The sequence below is a fragment of the Pristis pectinata genome, chromosome 29, assembly GCF_009764475.1.
Source record: "Pristis pectinata isolate sPriPec2 chromosome 29, sPriPec2.1.pri, whole genome shotgun sequence".
Lineage (NCBI taxonomy): Eukaryota > Metazoa > Chordata > Chondrichthyes > Rhinopristiformes > Pristidae > Pristis > Pristis pectinata.
Window position 1 is genome coordinate 18,920,899 of NC_067433.1, and position 14,386 is coordinate 18,935,284.

General features: G+C 50.6%; 1 protein-coding gene across 50 annotated transcripts in view; it reads right to left on the reverse strand.

The window, feature by feature from the left end:
• Positions 1-14,386, reverse strand: part of LOC127584370 (calcium/calmodulin-dependent protein kinase type II subunit beta) — a 254,845-nt gene that overhangs the window by 91,465 nt on the left and 148,994 nt on the right. For 37 of the 50 annotated variants that reach the window (XM_052041093.1, XM_052041107.1, XM_052041097.1 and 34 more), the window contains exons 6-9: positions 12,625-12,697; positions 9,101-9,203; positions 3,863-3,946; positions 1,447-1,541 (exon numbers count right to left, since the gene is read on the reverse strand). In XM_052041093.1, the coding sequence (XP_051897053.1) occupies positions 1,447-1,541; positions 3,863-3,946; positions 9,101-9,203; positions 12,625-12,697 (355 nt within the window). The remainder of the gene's footprint in view (positions 1-1,446; positions 1,542-3,862; positions 3,947-9,100; positions 9,204-12,624; positions 12,698-14,386) is intronic. The other 13 variants (XM_052041108.1, XM_052041096.1, XM_052041094.1 and 10 more) reach the window with 1 other exon arrangement.

The following is a 14,386-nucleotide window of genomic DNA, read 5'->3' on the forward strand; positions in this document are numbered from 1 at the left end:
GAGCGATCACTTGTGGAGCTGGGGGAGGCACAAAGGTAACGATACGGGCCCGTGCGTCAGGCTCAGACACACCCAATTGCCATGCACCAGGAAAGATTGGAAGGAACTCAAGGGCTGTCTGGGTTCCAATAGCACCTGACTGGCAGTGGGAACAAACCGGCCAGCAAGGTGGCCCGCACTCTTCCTGAACATTGCCAGCAACTGAGTACCACTGACAGGGGCTGAAGATGGACTTCTTCCTCTTGAGCTGCGGTGCCTGTGGCCACATCCTTGCCGGGACTGAGCTGATAAAGCAAGGAGACCAGCAGCAACACGGGATATGTTGATCCACCTGCTTCTTCTCCGCAAACCCAGTGGTCGTTGGCTTAAATATGGGCTGTGTGGTCACAAGGAGGAAGGGCGTGTTTTAATCGAAGAGGGTTTGTCTGCAGGAGAGATAATGCCGAGGAAAAGTGAAGGAATCCATCTCAGTGCATAAGTGAGAGATGGGGTAATGCTGACGTTTGAAGGGACTAAGGTGTCCACATACACGGGTCACTGAAAGCCTACATGAAGATACACGTGCCATCTGGAAAGCAAATGATATGTTGGTCATTTTTATGAGTATCTGAGTGAAAGAGAAGGATCGATTGCTGGATACAAACAGACCCAGGGGATATGCAGGAAATAGTAGTGAAGTCGATCAGCCATGGCCTTCTTCCACTCCCATTTCTGATGCTCATATGCTCTTAATACATTTTATTTTTAATATGGGACAGGAGGCACAGGCAGTGCCACTGGCTGGGTTTGTAGTTATTTTCACAACTTGCTTGAGTGAGATGTGGACTGGCGGCTCAGTCCTATGACCACCAAGTCACACGTCAACGGAGAGCGTTGTGCAAGGTGATGGGGTTCCGAGTGACTGAAACAGTTCTATTTATTCAAACCCTGTTTTAGTTTACTGATCTGTGTCAGGTCAGGTATCGAACAGCATTAAGATCAGGATTTTCATTAAATCGGCAACTCGCTCTTTGCTGACTCCCCCTTGTCACCCCAGGGTGTTCTGTCCAGAAGCACTGATGCTCACCTGGGAACTGGAGTGTCGAGTTTACCGAGCTGCTGACTGTGGGGAAGCCAGACTCGAAAACTGTGCTTCGCTACTGAGTTGCCAGCTCTTACCTGCTTTCAGCCTAATGTTCAAATCCCCACAATCATCTCAGCACCAACCACAGGGGAAAAAAAACAAGACAGTGCTCTTTTGCTGGCCTGTAACTAAAAGAGGGGGTGAGGTGGTGGAAGGTTACAAAGTAGGCCAGTGTTGGATGCTTTCTCGCTAGGAGTTCGGCACACAGCTGAGGGCTGGCATGATGTTGGGACCCTCCCTTTAAACCTGTGTAACCTTGTGAGGAAAGGAAGCAGGAAGGTGATTCCCCCTGTGATGTGGGGGAACAAACTAAGTTTACATACATCGTAAGCGCCAGCCTTGATCTGCTGGTACAGCTTGTGCTGGTCCTCATCCCAGAAGGGCGGGTAGCCGACGAGCAGGATATAGAGAATGACTCCTGAAAGGAGAAAGAGGAACACATACTTCAGTCAAACACAGCCCCAGATCCAAAGATCAAACACCTCAGCCCACTGACCACTCATTGTATGTACAGGCCACAGTGGCACCATGGCCATATTACTCACCTAACCACATGGTTCTGCACTATCGATTCAGAGACATGAGTCTGTCTTGCGTGCAGTTTGCATGTTCTCCCTGTGACCATGTGGACTTTCCCCAGGTGCTCCGATTTCCTCCCACACCCAAAGATGTGAGGGCTGGGAGGGCAAATTACCCCTAGTGTAGGTAGGGTGGCTAGAGAACTGGCAGAGTTAATGGGCATGTGAGAGATAAGTGGGGGAATGGGATTAATGGGACTGTACTTAGAATAAGTGGATGGGCTAAATGGGCCCCTCCAATATCACAGAGTCATAAAGTTCTACAGCACAGAAACAGCCCCTTTGGCCCACCATGTCCGTGCTGACACCTTTGCCCACCTGCACTAATACCATTTGCCTGCATTAGATCTGAATCTTTCTATACCTTGCCTATTTAAGCATCCATCTAAATGCCTCTTAAACGTAGCGTTTGTATCTGATTCCACCCCTCCTCTGGCAGCGGGTTCCAGGTATCACCCACTCTTTGTGTAAAAAAACACCCCTCAGATCCCCTTTAAAACTCCCTCCTCTCACCTTAAACCTGTGCCCTCTTGTTTTTGATACCCCTACCATGGGAAAAAGATTCTGACTACCTACCGTATCTGTGCCTCTTATGATCTTATGTACTTTTATCAGGTGGCTCCCCAGCCTCCTTCAACCCAGGGAAAACAAGCCCAGCCTGTCCAATCTCTCCCCATAACTAAAGTCCTCCAATCCAGGCAACATCCTGGTGAATCTCCTCTGCACCCTCTCCAGTGCAACCACGTTCTTCCTGCAGTGTGGTGACCAGAACTGCACACAGTGTGGCCTAACCAGTGTTTCGTAAAGTTGCAACATAAGGTCCCAAATTTTATATTCCATGCCCCAACCTGTGAAGGCAAGCATGACATGTGCCTTCTTCACCACCCTATCCTCCTACTGTACGTTGCTACTTTCAGGGACTATGGACTTTAACCCCAAGGTCCCTCTGCTCACCAACATTCCTTAGCACTCTACCATCTGCTGTATATATCCTACCCTATCTGACTTCCCAACCCTGTACTTGTTGGGGTTAAATTCCATCTGCCAATGCTCCACTCAACTTCCTATCTGATCTATAGTCTGCTGTAGCCTTAGACAACCTTCCTCACTATCCACAATGTCACCAATGTGTCATCCACAAACTCACTAATTATAGCCCCTACATTCACATCCCAGATGTTAACATACGTCACAAGCAGCAAATGTCCCAGCGCCAATCCCTGTGGTACACCACTGGTCACAGACTTCTAGTCAGGAAAACATCCATCCATCACCACCTTCTGCCTCCCATCACCAAAACAATTTTGGATCCATTTAGCCCCCTCACCTTGGATCCCATGTGCCTTAACCTTCTAGACCAGGTTACCATGTGGGACCTTGTCAAATGCATTACTAAACTCCATTTAGACCATGTCTACCACCCTGCCAGCATCATCTTCCTAGTGACCTTATTAGTTGAGGAAATATGAGATGCAGATTATTTAAAAAAAGATGAGAATCCCACTACAGCAGCTGGTAAATTTAAACCTGAGAAATTAAGTAAACCTGGAATTTAAAAGAAGCTGTAACAGTAACCATGGGAATATAGAATTGTTGTAAAAACCCACTCAGTTCACTCATGTCCTTCAGGAAGAAAATACATCTGCCTCAAACAAATCAGTGCGACCACTTTACTGGAAAGATCGAGGGCTTGCAGACACTGGGGACCAGCACCAATATTGTGAAAGCTTGCAGAATATTAAAGGCCCTTTAATAGTTTTTAAGATGTCTTTAATAATCCAGAGACATTGAAAAACTTATCAAATAGATTTAAATATATACAATAATATACATGAAAATACCCTCCAATATTTCCTTGCTGCTTCTACTGTTGATGCTTCTCCCTCTAGTGCCCTGCCTGGGATGAGATGCTCAGCTTAAACAAACAGCCACCAACACACCCCCTCCATACCACACACACAGGAGAATATCACCTTCCCCAGCACAATTTGGTAGATATTCTGTTAATCATATTCAAAGGCGACTTGGCCATTCACCTCACTCTGATAACATCTTGTTCCATTCTCACCATCCCGAATACTTGCTGATACTTGGAAAAACTCTTCTTTCTTCTAATGCCTAGCCTCTAATGACAATTTTAGTCAGGGTCCTTGTTACTCACCACATGCCCAGATATCCACTGGCTTCCCATAGGCTTCTTTTCGAAGTACTTCAGGAGAGAGGTATCCAGGTGTCCCTGCAAAACCTGCAGGTGGTTGGAAAAATGCTGTCAAAACTTCTGAGTTGATCTTGAGTACACAAACTGAGCCACACCACAACACATGCAACAGAAAAAATTATACTAGACTGTAACAAGTTACTTGTTCAGAGCACGCCATGGAAATTGCTCTCTGCGGGATTTCTGTCAGTCCTTTACTGGTGGACGCATTTCTGTGAAGGAAACCCAAGCTGGAGACAAATGTCTGTGGGCAGCCAACGCCATGGTCCGAACCAATGTGTCCACCACAGAGCCAACCTCAGGGAAGACCAGGGTCAAACAAGGCTGTCACTGCACCAACACTGTTTGCAGTCTTTCTCACCACAAGACCGCAGCTCACCTCCAACAAACGTCCCATGGCAGTGAAGTGATCGTCAGAACTAATGCGGCGACCACATCCCAAGTCCAAGGTCACATCAACCTTGTGGTTAGGCTGCAGCCTGCAGACGATGCTTGTGCTTGTATGCAGTCAGTGGCCAAGCTCCTCTTACACCAGCAGACGGACCTGGCGCCCAACACTGGCTTGCAAAAGGTCCTCTACCAACCTGCCCCCGATGTACACACTGCCCTGCAGTAATAAAGGTTAATTCCAAGGCCTGGAAAATGAAGGCCACTGCTCATACTTTGGGAGTCACCTCTCAGTAACGACAAACAACGGTGTTGAAGTTCAGCAAGCCTTCGATCTGCTAGCACAGCCTGTGGTAGATCGAGGAGAAAGGGTGTTTGAAGACCAAGGTCTCAGATCCAGCACAAAACTCACGGTCTACTGGGTAGCAGTGACCCTGCCCTCCTAGATGCCTCTGAGACCTGAGCTGCCTACAGCTGGCACAAGAAGGTACTGGAGAGACACCATCAACACCGTCTCCTTAAAATCCTCCGAATTCACTGGAAGGCCATGCAAAGCAACATCAGTGTTCTCTCCAAGGCCAATGTTTCAGTACTGAGGTACAGATTAAACTAGTCAGCTCCATTGGGCAGCTCACATCATTCACATGGCTGACAGCAGATTCCCAAAACAGATGCCATTCCAAGCTCTGCCATGGGAAGAGGTTATCAGGTAGACAGAGGAAAAGGTTAACGGATGTTCTCGAAGCTTCCTTGAAAACGTGCATCATCCCCACCAACCCCTGGCCCATGACTGCTCAGAGTGAAGGAGCAACATTCAGGGTGGTCTCGGGAACTTCAGGTGCATACACTGGGAGCATGGAGAAGCCCTGTGTGAGTGAAGGAAGAAGCAGACCACCTAAAAAACCATCCCAACCTCCACCCCCGCCTGTCGTCAAGCACCTCCTGCCCCATCAGTGGGAGAACACACAGTTCCCATGTTGCCCTCATCAGCTACCTCAGAACTCATAGAACAGTTTGTTCTTGATCCCGAGGGGCTGACTGGGAAGGGCCAACCTGTGTCGGGGACATCTGGGCTCCATGCCTCTCTTGTCCTGGATTTTACATGAGAACAAGAATTTGGAAGAGTAGAGAGAAGAACGTGACTCATTGAGGCTGGTGATTGAGAGTCAGAGACTGGCGCAGGTAGACGTGAAAAGTGCTCCCCCATACTGAGGGGGTAGTTGAGGGAAGAGGGCAGGGTATGATGCAGAGACAGAGGTGGTCACCATAGAAAACGTGCTGGTATTACTGGCGTGGATAAGTGTGGGCACTACAGTAACAGTGGATCTGAGAGGTGGAAGGATGGATTGGTAGACTACTGCACCCCACAGAGAAGTCAAGTACACCTGCGTTCTGCACCTTTGTGGCCATCGCAACCAATTAGTGGCAGTTGTTCCTTAAATAAAACACTTCATTGTGTTTCCGTGGAGCTGAGAGACAGCAGCCTCGGAGGACAGACCCGAGGATGTGTAGATCCCAAAATATTAATGTCTCCTTTGAATGTTGGGCAGTAGCACACGTCAGACCTGTGTGACTGGCCCGTCACCCTTCCTCCTCAGACACAATATCTACCGTCCACCAACGCAGCAAGTTAGTAATAGCTCTGACGGAAATGAAGATAGTTTCAGCCGGGCTGGCAAAGTGCTGCAACATAGAACAGTACAGCACAGAAGAGGCCCTTCGGCCCACAATGTTGTGCCGACATAGCTAATCCCTTCTACCTGCAGAATGCCCACACCCCTCTACTTTCCTCTCATTCACGTGCCCATCCAAGCCCTTGCTCACTTGGGTTTTGAGGAAAGCTGTGGCGGTGAAGCGGGCAGGAGAGCTGTGAAGCCCCGGATGAGATGTTGGCGTCGTTGTTATCTGTGGAGTTATGAAGCAGGGATTCTCTGGCTTTGCCTCTCCCCATTCCCAGTGCGCCGGCCTCTCTCACCGGTGCTGGGAGCAGTCAGAACTTGCTCATTCGTCACCGACTCCCGAGGCAGCTGCAAGGCCGGGATGGTGCCATGGAGAACAGACACCCTCGTGCTGTCCTGCGATCGGTCACTGGGTCCACACCAGGGCACTGCCCATTGGGAAGAGAAGCCAGGCACCAATCCACAATGAACCCAGGATCAGAGGGAAATGAGTAGGACCCCAATATCCAGACTCTAGCTGCCAGTTGATTTTAATGGACCTCAACTCCTTGATGAATAGAGCTCCCCAGCGGAACGTTGGATGGGCAGTAAATGCTGCCACTGCCAATTGTGCCCAGATCACATCCCTCCTCCTGGACCCAGGCTCTGCACAACAAGTAGCTCCTCGCCTCTGAAGATAAAGCTCCTCTGACTTAGGTATGACATTTTAATCAGTGACGTCACACATCAGCACAGATGAACGGCCCACTGGAGATTGAATTAACAACATCAAACTATCTAGAAAGCAACGATCGGAGAAAGCCACCTAAAAAGGCTCAGAAACAGTGCAAGACCTTGGCTGCACCTTTATTGGTTGCTGGGCCCATGATACAGCTCCAGAGTTCCAAGTTCGATCTCTGGCGCTGTCTGTGTGGAGTTTGCCCGCTCTCCCTGTGACCGCGTGGGTTTCCCCCAGGTGTCCCGGTTTCCTCCCACATCCCAGAGACCTGCAGGTTGAAGGGTTCATTGGTGACTGTAAGTTGCCCCCAGTGTAGATTAGAAGCAGGGTCAGGGGCAAGTTGAGGGAGTTGCTGACCACGTGTGAGAGTGAGTCAGTTGCTTGGAACAGGGAGATAAGAAGAGGGGCAATGGGATTGGTGGGATTGCTCTCCTGGGATTCACCATGGATCCAGTCGGTCAAATGGCCTTCTGTGTTGCTGTAAGGACACATCAGCAGCAGCCAGCAGCTTTTTAAAGGAGGTCCATCTTGATCATCTGATAGCATTTTGTAAACACTGCTGTCTGTAAGGAGTCTGTAAACTCTGCCCGTGTGTCTGCGCGTGTTTCCTCCCGGTGCTCCGGTTTCCTCCCATATTCCAAAGACGTACGGGTTAGGAAGTTGTGGGCGTGCTATGTTGGCGCCGGAAGCGTGGCGACACTTGCGGGCTGCCCCTAGAACACTCTACGCAAAAGATGCATTTCACTGTGTGTTTCGATGTACATGTGACTAATGAAGATATCTGATCTTAATCTGGTCACATCTACTGTGGTATCCAAGAAACTCTTGAAGTTTCCCAAGAGCTTTGGGACTGGGCAGCTGTTGGCTGGTCTGGAGGTGGATCACAAGGGTGAGGGAGGGGATCTGGGACGGTTGGCACCCGAGCCACTGCTCTCTCACTGGAGTTATGTCAGCATCAATGCCGTGCCTCAAGCATAGGGATGGGTGTAGGCAGGGCCGCTCTCCCATCTTTCACTGCTGGAATGCATCACATCAGCCTGCGTTGTTATAGCACCTTCCACATCTGCAGAACGACAACAGCTGTGGAGTACAGCTGTGCTCGAACCCATGACCTTCTGATCCAAAGCTGGAAGGCTGTACCACCACCGAGTTATGGCTCACATGGCATCAGGGAACCACGGACACTGCAGGGAATGGAACCATGCAGCCAGGAGGTTCACCACAGGCTGGACAGGGGACCCGACTGGGGCTGCTAGAAGCCAGACCCACATCTGGGAGCAGTATAGGATGCACATCTCCCGCTGCACAACTCCAGGGAGACCAGACAGCTTGTCTTGTAGAGGACTCCTGGCTGGACTTAGACCTACATTCAGACTGGTACACTGGTTGGATGGGATCATTACACAGCTTCAAGTCCATACCTCACTGAAGGTGGCAAAACAAGGGGACAGAGGTGAAGAAGGCGTATGGCATGAGGTCATGATGCAGTTGTATAAAACTTTGGTTAGGCTACACTTGGAGTATTGTGTGCAGTTCTGGTCGCCCCATTACAGGTAGGATGTGGAGGCTTTGAAGCGGATGCAGAAGAGGTTCACCAGGATGCTGCCTGGATTAGAGGGATTGGACAAACTAGGGTTGTTTTCTCTGGAGCGGCAGAGGCTGAGGGGAGACCTGATAGAAGTTTATAAAATTATGAGAGGCAGACATGGCTAGAATCTTTTTCCCAGGGTAGAAATGTTGACTATTAGAGGGCATAGCTTAGAGGTGAGGGGGAAAGTTTATGGGGGACATGCAGGGCAAGTCTTTCACACAGAGAGTTGTGGGTGCCAGGAACGGGGTGCCAGGGGAGGTGGTGGAAGCAGACACGATAGTGGCGTTCAAGAGGCTTTTTTAGAGAGGCACATGAATATGAGACAGTCGGGTAGAGACAGAATCAGGTAGAATCAGGTAGCAGGCAGAAGGGACTTGTTTAATTTGGCATCATGTTCTGCACAGACATTGTGGGCCGGAAGGCCTGTTCCTGTGCTGTACTGTTGTATGTTTATCACAGATGACTGAAGAGTTAAATAAAAAATGTGCTACAGTGCAGTTCCACGAGGATCTTAGGTCACTTACATAACCCCTGTTTACCCTGGACTTGGTCAGATTTGGGGCAGCACACATCTCGAGCAGCTCCAAGGAATAAAACTCAATCTGACGTGTAACGCCTCTCCCCATTCACAGCTTTAATAACGGACGGCATCTATTCCAAGTGTTGTCACCCAGAGTGCAGGAGTTTGTCAGAGGCAAAAGATCAGAAAGATATTCCAGCAGCACTGGCAAACCAACCTAAGCAACATCTGACAAGGTTCCATCAGTGAGCACCCCAGCACCGGTGACGGGAACGGTGATACTCACCAAACCATGCCTGCTGTTCTCCTTGAACCTCGATGGCCAGTCCGAAGTCAGCCAGCTTCACGGCCGCACCTTTGCACTTACTGGCTAGGAGTAAGTTTTCAGGCTTTGGGGTGGGGGTGGTTGGTGGAAGGAAAATCATCATGGTTACGCAACAGAATCACAAAACCGAAGCAGCCTCGTGAGCAACAAGCTTTAGAATGTTATCTTACGCAATGAGAAGTGATTCCCCACTCTGGTGGCTACACCATCCACTGACATGGACAGAGCACAGGCTGGAGGACTGCACCCCTCCTCGGCAGACAGCAGCTGGGAAACTGACAGAAGTGTCTAGGATGTGGAGACATGGGATTAAAACTCTGACCCAGGCCTTTGTGCACAGGCTGCTCAGAACAGTCCTCAAACAGGTGAGCTGTGAACTTTACGTTGGACATGGATGTATTTGTTGGTAAAGGGAAATCAAAAAACTGCAGATGCTGGAAATCTAAAATATAAACTGAAAATGCTCAGCAGGACTCCACTTCTCTTCCCACAGGTGTGGCCTGATCTGTTGGGTATCTGTGAAAGGAAATGGGGCAGACATCACAGGAGACAGCAGATGCTGGAATCTGGAGCAACACACAAGGCGCTGGAGGCACTCAGCGGGTCAGGCAGAATCTGTGGAAGATGGACAGTCGACGTTTCTGGTCAAAACCCTTCATCTGGAGTTCACAGACCTGCTTCAGACTCTGAGAAGGGTGAAACAGGTCTGAGGGGCCTAATAGCCTCCTCCTGCCCCCAAGTTCAATGCTCGGAGTGACTGCTAGTCCACAAATTGTGCTCACCTTGGGGGAAACAGGGCAAACAAGCACCCAGAAATATCTACCAGCCATCTCCAGAGCTAGATCTCCAGAGACCAGCATCAATCCCAGTGCTGTGCCAGGATATCCCACGCTCACTTCTGATGGTCTAGAAGAGGCAATTAGGGATGGGCATCCAGGAAAGGTGTACCATTTGTTGGCCAGGTAAGGAGGGGCTAGGATGGAGTGCAGTGCCCCCTACAGTGGGAGGACTGGTTGCCCAACCTCACTGTGTGTGACCCCAGCCATACAGGAGGGAGGGTGGCAAGTGACTGGTGCCTGGGGACACATGTCCCCTCGAAACATCGACTCCTCCAGGGTGGACGGGGAGGTGGGTTTGGGAAATTTAAATACCAAACAGGCAAGACGAGAGGTTTGATTTTCTTCCCCCTCTGGTTGTTATTAGCTTTAAATGATTAAATACAACTGAATAATTCCCGTCAGAAACCATTTCCAATTGTCGTGTCACGGTTGGAGGACTGAGTGTCATCAACGATTCCAGCTGGGATCGGATCTGCAGGGAGTGGCCACGAACAGCCCGATACTCACCCACAGGAAGACCGACCCTCGAGGCCGGTGACCCGCGGGGGGGGGGTTGTGTCACGTGACTGGTGAGTGGGCGAGCAAGGATCACACGGTCTGCCCCGGGCCAACATTCAGCCCACATACCTGGGCCTGGGTGGGGGCTCACGGACGGCCTGTGGCCAGGATAGGGCAAGAGTTGGAAAGGCACAGAACACAGGGCCTTTCCCTTCCCTGGGGTAATTGGTGGGACACAGGGAGAAGTGTCACTCTGGGGCAAAGAAACAGGAGGGAGGGAGGGAGGGAGGTAGGGAGGGATGTTGATCCAGGGGCTGGGAAGTGCAGGGGTAGGGAGTGAGGGGTGGTCATTGCAGGGACCGACTGGAGTGGGAAGGATAGGGGGCCGGATGTCATGCCGGAGGCAGGTGGAGGGAGTGGTTTCACACATCAGCCATTGTGGAGGGGGCCCGAGTTGTTGGGGTCTCAGATCGGAAGCAGCCCCGGGATGGGTGAGTGGATGGATCCTGGGTTTAGCTGGTGGGCACACTGTCCCAGACACCGCGGTGAATTCACACAACTCAGCGAGATCTCAAAACGACTCCCAACAATTACGTACATCAATACATACTGGAAAGGCAAAATTTAAACACACACACACAAGAAACATTCTCGTGTTTTATACACACAAATATACACATATTACTATATATTAATTTACTTTTTAAAATGAAGTCTTATTTGTCTTTTACAGTATTATGTACACATAAAACACTGCTGATGTAAATGTGCAAATCCTCGCCATTAAGATCGAGCTAATACACAGTAGAGAGCACGCATTCCAATCCAAAGCAGCCATGCTATTTCAGACGCATCCTGTAAACAGCTTTCCCAGCCAAGAAAGGCATGCAAGCAGCAACAGGATCAGCAAAGCTCAAGCCTTGTTAGAGAGAGAGAGAAAGGGAAAGAGAGAGAGAGAGAGAAAAAGAGAGAGAGAGAGACGGAGAGAGAGAGAGAGCGCAGCGCTGGTAATTTTATCACAGGTCTCAGCCACTGATCCAAACTGGAAGGTGATTTCCCCAACAAGTACCACCCACCCAGAATAGCCCTGCTCATGGCTGACAGAAGCATCTCACTAAGTGTGCCCGACTGAGTGAGTGGGAGGGGAAGAGTGGTGGGGTGACCTCGAGCTCTCTGCCAACCCTGGGCTCAGGTGCTGCTGTAGTCTGAGCACGAGGGCTTCACCTCAACAGGAGGCCCAAAGCCAAACTCTGATCCCTGCCGGAAGAGCCCCCCCCAACAAACTAACCCTTGCAACAGCAGAGACATTCGTCACAGAATCCAATGAAAGAAAATTAACTCGGGCTGTTAACCCTGTGTTGTCTGAAGAAAAATCCATGCAGTGTGGCTGTGTTAAAACATGGTTCACTTTCACCTTGAGGCATGTGAGGACCATTTAACTTTTGATCTCCAGATACCATGACCCTGACACATCCCCTCCCACACATTTGGAAGGATCCTACCCTCAAGACTGCTCTCCCCCCAGTTGCCAGTTCATTCTCTCTTCGCTGGGCTTGGAGGAGTTCAGGAACCAATCAGCACCTGTAGCTTGTCACTGCAGACTTGTCCGAAGTTTCACTAGTCCAGTTTGCCTGAACTCCTTGTTCCCTTGGCCTCCCCTGTCCCCTTACAAGCCCCCGTCCCATGTACTGGACTTCAGCCCTGCTGTAAGGTTAGGGGATGAGCTGAGACCTCTTCCATTGGAAGGTCCTGGGCAGCCTGCGATAGACAGTGCACTGGCCACTCACTGGAAATTCAGAGGTTGCCGGTTCAAATCCCACTCTGATCAACCGAGGGTTGGAAATCAGTTCTCAACACACCTGGAAACACCGGCCAAGGAGACGGACTGCTGGAGCAGTGCACATGGACCAAGAAAGCACGTTCTTTCCTGCTCGGGAGATTCCTGCCCCTGCATTCAAATCCACCCCCTTTGCAAAAAAAGTCCCTGACGTAAACCATTCCTGGAAAGAAATGGCCGCGGTCTGCTCCGTGTTAAAGTTACCAGCCCGACTAGAGCGGCAGAGAGATTGAGAACGGTTGACCAGAGGATGTAAGAGACATGGCTTGCGAGGGTTACAATCTTGGCATCGTTGCTACAGTGGAACTCACCTTGAGGTCTCGATGGACAACACCCATTTGGTGGCAATGGAGCACGGCCTCCAGGATCTGTTGAATGCAATGACTGCATGCAAACACCAGGGGGCGTGTTAGTTGCAGGTGAGTCTAACATGGCACAGACTGGTGCAGTCTCAAAACATCTAGTCTCCGCAAAAAGGCCATGCCAGGGCAAGGCAGGACTAACCCAGCGCTGGCTCAATCCAGCAGGCAAACCTGACTCTTGTCAATCCATGGAAGGCAGAACGCAAAATTGGTCTTTCTGTTGCTACCGGATCTTTTCTGCTTAATTTTCAATTAATCCTCTTAAAGATTTGTGATCTGCATTTGAAGGGTTACCACTCGGAGTCTGACGGACAGAGCTGGGGGACGTAGGGGGTAACTAGGGAGCCAAACGCAGACACACGCAGAGGCTGGTTGCGTTACAACAGCAAGGTACAGACGATGGGGATCCGAGGGGACGGGAAACACTCCGACCGACGGGCAGCGTGAAGAGAGGGAAACGGTTTGGGTTTCAGGCTGGTGACCTTTCATCGGAACGCATGTCAAGGTGACCGCCCTGAAACGCACCCTTGTTCTCTCTCCACGGATGCTGCCTGCTTGGCTGGGCACTTGCAGCTGTTGCTCTCTTTTGGTTGTGCGATGTGCCTTCCCTGGGCTGATTTCACCGGGACAAGGCCCACTCTGTCCGGCAGACTCCCTCTCTGGGTGACCTGGTGACAGCAGCAGCTGTGAATGAGGGATGGAGATGCCCTCCCCCCCCCCCCCCCCCCCCCCCCCCCCCCCCCCCCCCCCCCCCCCACCAACCAGCCCCAAACCCCAAGCCCCTTCATCAACCTGACACATGGACTCAGCTTCTCTCTCCACAGATGCTGCCTGACCTCCTGAGTCTCTCCGGTCTCTCTGTTTCTATTCACTCCAGGGACCCGTTTAGTTTCTCCATTCAGTTTCAGAACGTGGATGTCACTGGCGATACCACTGTTTATTGTCCATGCCTGACTGCCCGTGAACTGAGGAGGCAGTTAAAACCCAACCACAGTTACACAGCTGCCATCTCATAGCTCTAGAGACCCGGGTTCGATCCTGACCTCCGGCGCTGTGTGTGTGGAGTTTGCACGTTCTCCCTGTGACCGGGTGGGTTTCCCCCTGGGTGCTCTGGTTTCCTCCCACATCCCAAAGGCATGCGGGTTGGTAGGTTATCTGGCCGCTTAAATTGGTAGAGTCCGGGAGGAGTTGATGGGACCGTGGGGAGAATAAATTGGGATCAGTGTAGGATTGGTGTAAGTGGGAGCTTGTAGGTTGGCATGGATCAGATGGGCCAAAGGACCTAATCCATCTCGTATGACACACTGGTGGGTCCAGAGTCACCTATCGACCCAACTGGGCGATAGCAAATTTCCTCCCCAAAGGACATTGGTGAACCAGAGCAAAATCTGCCCTCGCCAGTTTAACAAGGACTCAGTGAAACACTTTCACATTCAAGCATATGGGATGTTAGCTTTCATAAGTCATGGGATCGAGTTTAAGAACCGCGAGGTAACGATGCAGCTCTACAAAACTCTGGTTAGACCACACTTAGAGGACTGTGTCCAGTTCTGGTCGCCTCATTACAGGAAGGATGTGGAGGCGTTGGAAAGGGTGCAGAGGAGATTTACCAGGATGCTGCCTGGTTTAGAGAATATGCATTATGAGGAGAGACTAAGGGAGCTAGGGCTTTACTCTTTGGAGAGGAGGGAGGATGAGAGGAGACATGATA